This window comes from Capsicum annuum, chromosome 1 (genome assembly GCF_002878395.1).
Source record: "Capsicum annuum cultivar UCD-10X-F1 chromosome 1, UCD10Xv1.1, whole genome shotgun sequence".
NCBI lineage: Eukaryota > Viridiplantae > Streptophyta > Magnoliopsida > Solanales > Solanaceae > Capsicum > Capsicum annuum.
Window position 1 is genome coordinate 18,557,083 of NC_061111.1, and position 10,117 is coordinate 18,567,199.

General features: G+C 33.2%; 1 protein-coding gene and 1 non-coding gene across 4 annotated transcripts; one reads left to right on the top strand and one right to left on the bottom strand.

Annotated features, from left to right (window-relative positions):
* The first annotated feature begins 716 nt into the window (after positions 1-716).
* LOC107870743 (pentatricopeptide repeat-containing protein At5g64320, mitochondrial) lies at positions 717-5,553 on the top strand. 3 transcript variants are annotated; one of them, XM_047394759.1, is made up of 3 exons: positions 717-1,066; positions 1,621-1,726; positions 3,142-5,553. In XM_047394759.1, the coding sequence occupies exon 3, from the start codon at positions 3,300-3,302 to the stop codon at positions 5,460-5,462; it is 2,163 nt and encodes a 720-aa protein (XP_047250715.1). In that variant the 5' UTR covers positions 717-1,066; positions 1,621-1,726; positions 3,142-3,299; the 3' UTR covers positions 5,463-5,553. The 3 variants fall into 3 exon arrangements, with proteins under 3 accessions (XP_047250715.1, XP_016572858.2, XP_016572850.2); XM_016717372.2 differs by lacking the exon at positions 1,621-1,726 and adding an exon at positions 1,751-1,858 and having other exon boundaries at positions 728-1,066; XM_016717364.2 differs by lacking the exon at positions 1,621-1,726 and having other exon boundaries at positions 728-1,066.
* Positions 5,554-7,016: 1,463 nt separating this feature from the next.
* TRNAT-AGU lies at positions 7,017-7,090 on the bottom strand. The gene has a single exon. It is a non-coding gene; the product is annotated as a tRNA-Thr (tRNA).
* Positions 7,091-10,117: the final 3,027 nt, after the last annotated feature.

Genomic DNA, 10,117 nt, shown 5'->3' on the forward strand with positions numbered 1-10,117 from the left:
ATTAAAGATGAAGGAACTATTATTTTTTCAAGTTATTGTTATTTAAACCATGTCCAAGGACATCCACAACTAAAATGGCATTTCTTGACAAAATTGTTTCCTTTTCCAGCACTTCTACTGCCAAATTAAATATTTTGTACATAATAAAAAACAAATTCCCGATTTCAATATTTTTTTCCTCCAAAATATCAAATAAAGCCGTTAATATGGGCCGACCTGTAATTTGATGGAGTTGAGCTTCAATTTTTGCGGCTCATTTAAGAACAAGACTTTTTAGTTTGGTTCGGATAAGTCCATGGCTCGTGGGGCTTGAACAATGTGGGTTGGGCTAGCCCGTGAGCCAGCGCGTAATTCAAATACATGCAACTATTTAAATTGTTTATTAGTGTTTTTATTTGGTTCAAGGATATTATTTCAAAATTTATTTAATTTTGTTATTAGGAGTATTTTTTGGGGTGTTAGAGTCTTGATTAACAAATATTAACATTATGTAATATTGTCTGGTAATATTTATTATTTATTTACATTCTAAAATTAAATTATAAAATATTATTTTTTGAAAAATGGATTGACCAGTGAGGTCCGCAGCCCAGACTTGGTATATTTTAGCCCATCAACCTGATCCGTCAAACTCAAATTCCGTATGGGTTGAACCGATCTGTATTGACACTCTAATATCAAACAGAAAAACTTGCATTATACGAACAACACAAAAAGTGAGGGAACTAAAGTGTCCAAAAAATATTTTACTTTCGGTTCATACATAAAGCTTTCAATTATAACAATTCAGCCCCAAATACTTTTACTCCTTAACAACAGACCCCCTTCCTCACCGGCGACGGCCGCCGTCAATTCACCTCTTCCGGCGAACATATCCCCAAATCCACCATAGCGAATTTACATAATTGCAGAATAAATACTTTTAATTTTGAAACAACATTTCAAGGAGGTACTAGAATTCCACAAAATTAAGGTCTAAAATGTTCAAGATTCACAGTGGGGTTTGCAATTTGGATTGAGTTTGGAAGATTCAAAGAGTTGGAAATGCATAAAGTGCCTGTTTAAGGTAAATATAATAGTTGCTTCTCTATTATATTTTTATTATTTTATTATAGTTCAGTTCTGTTAGTGTCGGTTGTTTTTGTTATTATTTGTTATTTCTTCTACTTTCGTTGCTTTTTGTTTGGTACTGTTTTGAATTGGTTTTGCTTTGATTGAGTCGAGGGTCTATCCAAAACAGTGACATGTGTAAGGTCCGCGTACACTTTACACTTGGGAATGTTGTTGCTTCTCTGCTAGAGCAAAATGAACTTAAAGCTGCAATCTTTCTCATATTAATAGGATGAAAAGAAATTAAATCTTAAAACGTTGGTCAAAGTTCGTATAATTTAACTCTCGATAAGCTAAAACACTTACAAGTAAAAGAGAACGGAAGGAGTATTATTTTTATTTTTTTTTGTATTGATATGTGCAATTATTATCTCCAGAGCTAACTGTGGATTGATGTGGATTATATTTCCATTTGCAATTAGTGTTGCTTTCCAATGTTGTATGGTTTTATAGGCTTGTAAAAATACTCTTTTGGTTATGAATTGCTGCTTGTATGTTTGATTTCATTAGGTAAGCTGAATTAGTTGAATAATGTCATTCAAAATGAAGGGTGAAAAGATGGAATAAGAATCCTCCACTTCTTGTTGTCATTTTTAAGTCAAGCACGGATTAACTTGTACGTCTTCTGGCTTATACTTAGGTTCAATTGTTCTCCATTTCTTGGTGTAAAATGGAATACAACAACGTATTAACTGCTTGAGTGTTGAGGGATTATTTGCTTGATGTGGTCATGTATCAGCAAAGATGGGTGAGTATACTAATGTGGCTTTAAAACTGTTCGTCGAATATGAAACAGAACTGCAGAACCTTATTCGGAGTATGAAAAGGAATATTAAGAGCTTGAATATTTGTGATACTTTTTGAAGATTTTCTCTTTGAAGTTTTTCGAGGTCGCTAAACTCATTAAATTTTATTCTTTACTCGGGACAAAAGGTGGGGAAGATATTATTTGTTATAAATGACAGGGAGAAGATATTATAATTTTGAAAAGACAAGACATACACTTCCCTAGAATTGGATATTAGTACAAGAAAAGGAAAGGAAGTGCGCCATTGTAGAGGAAAAAGATGTGGTCAGTCCTGAATATTTGATGAACAACAATGATTATATAAGTGGCATAGGGATAGGGATAGAGGTAGGGATTAAAGACAGCACCTTTAAATCATTCGTATACTAATCTAGCTATCAACCAAAACAAGAAACAATCGAAGTAACCATAAGAATAAAGCACAGAGGACTGCTTGAAGAATAGGAGATTTAGTAGAGGAAGGACCTAAAACAGAGATCGGGATTTTGCTGAGAGTAAGAGAGTCGTTGGGGAGACGAGAGCATGATGTGGTTGAGCGTTGATATCGCAGTTTATGAAAGGAAAGAGAGTTGGAAAATACTTCTCCTCTCTATGATAGGAATGGCATCAGAACTGATGGAAAAGAGTTAGGGAAATCCTCTATTTTCGATTTTTCTCTTTTTTTGCTGTGAAAGAAAATGAATGTTGCTCGGATTGTTCTTTTCCCTTTCCGAGACATCTTTTGCAGGAAATAAAATAACTCTACATGGGCAATGTGCTGTGAATTTGCAATCATCATGTTAATCTTATGGTGAAATGAAGTGTTCCTCTTTCTCTTTGAAAATTGATTTTTGGCAATTTTGATTGAACTTGAACTGAATTGGATTGGAAACTTGAGTTGGATTAAGACTTGATATTGAATTGTGGTTTGTGAAACTAAGTAAATTAAATTTTACTAGATATTGATGCTATCATTGATTGTGTTCACTATACAAAAACTCATCCGAACAATTGTGTAGTAAATTATGTTTGTAATGATAGTTTGATAATGATAAATCGTTATTCTGCTATTGTTTTTATTTTAATTTTAAGTATATTGTTTGGTTTTAAGTCGATATGAATGGCAAGTGATGTGGAACAGTGGGACCCTAATTCCTGTGTCTTCTATTTCTATTAAATGTATTTGAATTTTTGTATTTATCAATCTGAAGTTAGTGTTTTTATCTTATTCTTGAATATTTTAGGAAAAAAAATGCAGCTATACCTTTGTCTACAATGACGGAGCTTAAATTTGGCGACTGATAATCCAAATTGAAGAAAGCTATCATGATTATTCTTGAAGAAGCTCTTGAATCACAGTAATGGCTAAATTCTGAAATTTCTGCACTGCCCAGTTTTAGGTATGCTAAAAAGGTCGAAACTTTTGATTCACATATGTGAAGAGTTAGGATCTCTGAATTGGAACCCTACTTTTGCATTTTGTACTTGTGTGACTGATGACAAGTGTGATAATGCTAAAGCCAGGGGTGATGAGTCGGAGTGTGAGAATGAATGGGAAAGATTGCTTAAGCCTTTTGACTTCGAACAACTCCAAAGATCACTTAATAAAATTACCCCATATCAGCTTAATAAATTATTGGCACTGCCTTTGGATGTACCAACATCGATGGAGCTATTCCAGTGGGCTGGTAACCAGAAAAGCTATTGCCACTCATTTGATGTCTACTATACTTTGATTGACAAACTTGGGGCTGCCAAAGAATTTAAGATTATAGACCAATTATTATTACAGATGAAAGATGAAGGGACAGTTTTCAAAGAGTCCCTCTTTATTATGATAATGAGGCATTACGGAAGAGCTGGTTTACCAGGGCAAGCAACTAGAATACTTTTGGATATGTGGAATACTTTCTCTTGTGAACCCACATTTAAGTCATACAATCAAGCTTTGGATATTCTGTTGGCTGGAAATTGTCCAAAAGTTGCTCCAAATGTATTTTATGAAATGTTGGGGAAAGGTATTTCTCCTTCTGTATTCACTTTTTCTCGAGTGATACAAGCATTATGTATAATCAATGAGGTAGACACTGCTTGTTCACTTCTCAGAGATATGACAAAACATGGGTGTGTACCGAATTCAGTAATTTACCAGATTCTTATTCATGCACTGTCAAAGTCTAATCGGGTAAATGATGCGTTGAAACTTTTGGAGGAGATGTTTCTCATGGGTTGCATACCCGACGTCAATACTTTCTATGACATTATCCATGGGCTTTGCCGAGCTGATAGGATTCATGAGGCTGCAAAACTAGTTGACCGGATGCTTCTTCGAGGTTTCACCCCCAATGCTATAACTTATGGCGTTCTAATGCATGCGTTATGTCGAGCAGGGCAAGTTGACGAAGCAAGGGTTCTTCTCAACAAAGTACCTGAACAGAATAATGTCCACTTTAATACGTTGATGAATGGCTACGTGACTAATGGACAGTTTGATGAAGCAAAATCCATTCTGAATGAGAACATGTTGATTAAAGGTTATCAACCAGATGTTTATACATACAACATTCTAATTCGAGGTCTTTGCAAGAAGGGAATTTTGTCTTCGGCTCATGATGTAGTAAAAGAAATGTCATCCAAAGGATGCCAGCCCAATACAATTACATACACTACCTTGATTGATGGCTTCGCCAAGGCTGGCCGTCTGCAGGAAGCTTATGACCTTCTTACCGAGATGTCAGCAAAAAGTCTCAGCCTTAATATAGTGGGTTATAACTCTCTTATATCAGCTTTGAGTAAACAAGGAATGATCCAACAGGCATTAGAAATTTTTGGTAATATGTCAGGCAAAGGATGTAAACCAGATATTTTTACATTCAACGCTTTGATTTTAGGCTTTTGCAACATTGACAAGATGGATGAAGCTTTGGGGATGTACCGAGACATGTTCCAGGAAGGAGTTATTGCTAATACAGTTACCTACAACACATTGATTCATGCTTTCTTGAGGAAAGGTAAAACCCAAGAGGCGCTTAAGCTTGTAAATGATATGTTATTCAGAGGATGTCCCCTTGATGAAATCACATACAATGGCCTCATAAAAGCACTTTGCAATGATGGAGCAGTTGAGAGAGCATTAGGACTTTTTGAAGAAATGACGAGAAAGGGGACAAAACCTAATCATGTAACGTGCAACATCTTGATCAATGGATTTTGTAGAATAGGCAAGGTTCAAAATGCCTTTGAATTTCTGAGAGATGTGGTACATCGTGGATTGACACCTGATATAGTCACATATAACAGTCTAATAAATGGCCTTTGTAACAATGATCGAATTCGAGAAGCTCAGAACCTCTTTGATAAATTAGAACTTGAAGGAGTTTGTCCTGATACTATCACGTATAACACCTTGATTCTTTCCTATTGTAAAATGCGCATGATTGATGATGCTTATACCCTGTTAGCTAGAGGCATAGCTGTTGGGTTCATTCCCAATAATGTCACATGGTACATACTAGTCAGAAATTTTGTTCGAAAGAGTTATGAACCAGTTACTACTTTGACCTAGGTTAGTCAATTTGAGGAAGAACCGACACTTGGCTTGGCAAACTTGATGGAACCTTTTCAATATGATTATATTCATGTTGTTGTTCTTCTTATTTTTATTGTTCTTTTGTTGTCCATTAGAAAGAACAGACGACATATTTCAAAAATCAAGGCAAAATGTCATGGTCGTCTATTATTGTTATGAAGTGTCTTTGTGATACCAAATAGACGGCCATGACATTTAACCTTATATGCTCGCCTCTTCTTTTCTCTTTCTTTTTCATTGTAGGTGAGGGAGGAGGGTTGTTTTTATTGGTTCACCTCATAAATGATGCTTGCAATTGCATCTTAGAGGTCCAGTAATAGAAGAAATCTTTGTGATTTTTTTGCAAAGAATCTTGTGAAACTTGAAACTTTTTCCTCCTCTATCTCTAGGGAAACTTGATATATAAATGCTGCCTACGAATTCAATTTTGTTTAGCTGATATGAAGCAAGCGAAGGACACAATTGTGGTAAACTAATGCAATTATTTCTGCCCTAATTATCGGCTTGTTAATAAGAAATGCAGAACTTGTACCTTCTGCGAGAATGGTTGTATTCTGTGCACAAAGTTTGGCTTCTATCCTGTGTTTTTTTTTTTTTTTTTCTGTTTGTGCACTGCCAAATCTGGGAAGTGCTGGTACACGCGTCGAGATGAACTTGAAAAAGGCATGAAAAAAGAAGTATTTTTATCCAGATTTTCCATCACCAAGTCCAAGTCATACCTACTATTATGAATCATCTGTGATAATTGAGTTTCTAAGCTTGGATGCTAACGACTGATATTTCGTTTCTCTTTTGCTTCGAACTATCAACCTACAATTTTGACAAGTAAACTGTAGTGTCAAATACTAGTACCCTGCTTAAACCAACACTTTCAGATCTTTTTGTTCTTTACATTTCGACTACTTCCTCATTTCATCACTCACAAAAGGTGTTAAACATGGGATGCTTTCAGAAACAATATGGCTTGCTACTACCAATAAATGGCACAATTGTTCTGGCTTCCGGTTGGGATGTATCAGATTGAGCAGTAAGAAAAGTATCGAAACATCTGGTCTACCCTGCATGCCTGCATTTTCAAGCCTGCTGGACAGTGATGAAGCGAAAATTTCATTAAGGGGAGTTGAAGCACAATTTATACTTTTTAGGGGCATTCAACATATAGTATGTATATATAAGAAAATTTGAACTTATCTATACAATGTAATTTTAACGAACATGTGTCAATTGATTTTCCTCGATTTATCAGTCGGGTTATCTCTTCTATGTGATTTGTGGGCTATTATATTGGGGTGGAATTTATGGTACCTTTCTTCTTTCAATCGGTGTCCTAGGAAAGGTCCACATGTTTTTAATGTGTTGCCTTTCTTAGTGAATGTTTAACATTCTTATGCACTTATTAAGACCTTTTAGAAGGATGAAAGAATATGTTGTCAAATCATGCTTTATTTGAAGATTTTTGATAATATAAAGTTGTGCACACAGGCAATCAATAAGGAACCAATGTGGGAGGAAAAAAGTATTTAAAAAATTTGCTTTCATTGAGAGTCGAACTCAAGACCTCCCGCTTACTAAACGGGTGCTCTAACCAACTGAGCTATGAAAGCTGCTGACAAGGAAACTAAAATACAATTAAATATACGATAAAATAAAATTGAAAAAAGTAAAATTCAAAAACTTATACGCACCCGATGTACACATCAAACTAATGTTCTTTACCACAGTTAAGCAATTAAATCAAGTAAAATACATGTTAATCAATCATGGTTAAGTAACATGAACTCCAAATTCAAATACATGACATGCATATATTGACTTGGTGTATACATTAGGTGCGTGTAAGTTTTAACCCTTTTAGATTCCTATTACATCCTTGGATCACATATATTATCTATTTTGTCTAAAATTGGATGGGTAAAAAAAAAGGTCTGCTCTGAATGCTAACTTATCTTTTGTAACCTTTGGGCTAGTGTACAAAAAATTTCATAGAAAGGAATAATGGAATAAAAACTGAAAAGAACATGTGAACATATATATAGCTATTACTTTGTTAGTGGATTTTATGCACGATCTTGATGATATAATTGTCTCATGCTTTGTCATTGTATTGCTTTAGTACAGTGTGCCATATCAACCCCACCAACCACACCATCCATTTTTTTTATTTTTTTTAAACAAAATGTCTTAAACTGATCATTAGAAGGTTGAAGTGTGAAAATGACTTTTCGATATTAAAGAGAATATATATAGAGAGAGAATTACTGGGCGTAGCATCCCGAAAGATGGAGGGGCTATCTGTATAGGGTAAAATCCGCCTGAAGACAAGTGACACAATAAGGAGAGGCAACTTGAAGATTCTATTGCGATAACGGGTGAGGAGGCTACGAGAAGTCTTCCTCGAGCTTTAATCACGAAAGCGCCTTCTCGTAGAGTAGAAGAGCTTAGCCACTCGACATCTCTGGTGATATAAATTTGAGACCGACTAATTTGGATTCACACTGAGAAGTTTCATTTAGAACTCAAATACGAGATCTCTAATTAAAGATGAAAAAATACTTAAAAAGAAATACAAAAGAGTTAATTAATGATAACAACCAAGAAACTTTATTTAACAGTAGCTCGATTACAAAAAAAAATATATTTATGATAGTAATGTTGTCCTTTTTTTATTTTGTGATTTTTTGTTTCGCTATTAATGTTTGGTTCGTCATGTCAGAGTTGATCCTAAAGTTATGGCCTTATGGACATACTGAAAACGTAATACCACTAGTTTAATTAAATCTTCTCGTATAAAGAAACATATAATATTTACCTAATTAAAGCAGAGCATATGTCATTCTCTTTTTATATTTTTATATTACAATTTTTCTATTCGGAATCTTATGTCTAATTTGTATCACTTTAATTGGATTAGTCGTCGTAACTGCGTATTGACAATGCAAGCATGGTGGAACAATTTGGACTACTACTATGAAACTAGTAATTTAAGTTTGCTTGCATTTTATTATTTGGTCTACATATATATTAGAACTTAATACATTCAAGATTATATTGGATAATGTAATGGATCCGTCTTATTTATCCCTGCATGGTGTCATTTTGCTAACATTTGAGTTTTGCAAGGTGATTCTTGTTGATTTACATAACATGTAAGCTCCTATTGATTTCGGCTATTGAATGTTTGCTCATGCACTATTAACTAACGTTTGGACATAGATTTCCAAATATTTTTGGCAAGCTATTTTTAAGTAAAGATTTGAGTGAAATTTTATCGTGTATTTATCTATAATATTTGAAAAACATATTTCGCTCGTAAAAGTTCACAAAAATTGTAATTTGATAAATTATATAACAAAATATTATTTGTCAAGTCTTTCTTAAAATCTATTTGAAAATTTTATAACCAAACGGGTTCTTACTATTGGCCATTGTAAATAACTCACGAGTTGTTGGTTCTAGATTCTTATGAATAATTATCTTGTTGCGTGTAACGTGGTTTTAGACCTACCTAATGACAGGTAAACTTTTTTTAATTATTTTTTTTTTTAGGAAAAAATGATGGGATTGCTTTCAAGACAATAATGGCAAAGATAAGAATGGTGATTTGTACTTCATATTATAGTATATTAATTTAATATTTTAATTTGTCTCACCTTAATGTTGGATACTTTGTGGATTTCGTTATGGCTGCTTAAATAAATAACCTTAAGCATGTGACACGCAATTACTTCACATATATTTTTATTTATTTAGCATTGACTTTGTATATTCGAGTAATAAATAGAATAATTATTTTATATGTTATTTTTAAATATAATAAATTTAATATTTTGAGAAATATTGATTAATAATAAAAATAAGTTAAAAATTAATTAATTAATTATATTTTAATTTTTCAAGTTGAATAAATATGTCTTTTTAATATAATTAGCGAAGGAGTGAAAAATATATATTTTTCACCTGAGTTCACCCGCAGTTTCAGGAAACAAAGGGTTCGTTTGGTAGAGTGTATAAGAATAATACAAAATATAGTGTGTTAGTAATGTTTGTATTAGTAATGCTTGTGTTAGCTATGCTTGTATTAGTTATGTTTGTATTTTTTTTATGCAGTGTTTGACTTGATGTATTAAAATAACATGAATTAAATAATTTCTTAAATGAAAAGAAAATTCTACAAAAATATCCTCCATATATATGTCGGAAAAGATGTGAATTATTTTTTAGGGATAATAGTATCTTTAATTATGTTAATACATGTATTGTATCCATTGCATTGCTAGTACCATGGATTTTGAGGTATTACTAATACACACCTTAATACACAATAGAGTGTATAACTAATGCAAGCATTAGTTATACAGAAGGTGCAAAAGTATACTAAACAAGGTATTAATAATATACATTAAATTAATGCATACATTAATTTTTCAATACACTCTACCAAACTACCCCAAGAATTAATATTGGTACAACAGAACTACACATGGTACTTTCATTTCAGATTTTCGGTTGAAGATCATTTTAATTGTAATAAAAATATAAAAGAAAGATTCTTGTCTTGCCACTCACTGAAAAATGCATTGTAATAGTATATTTCTTAAAACATTAATCAAAATAAAATGATCTTCTGGACC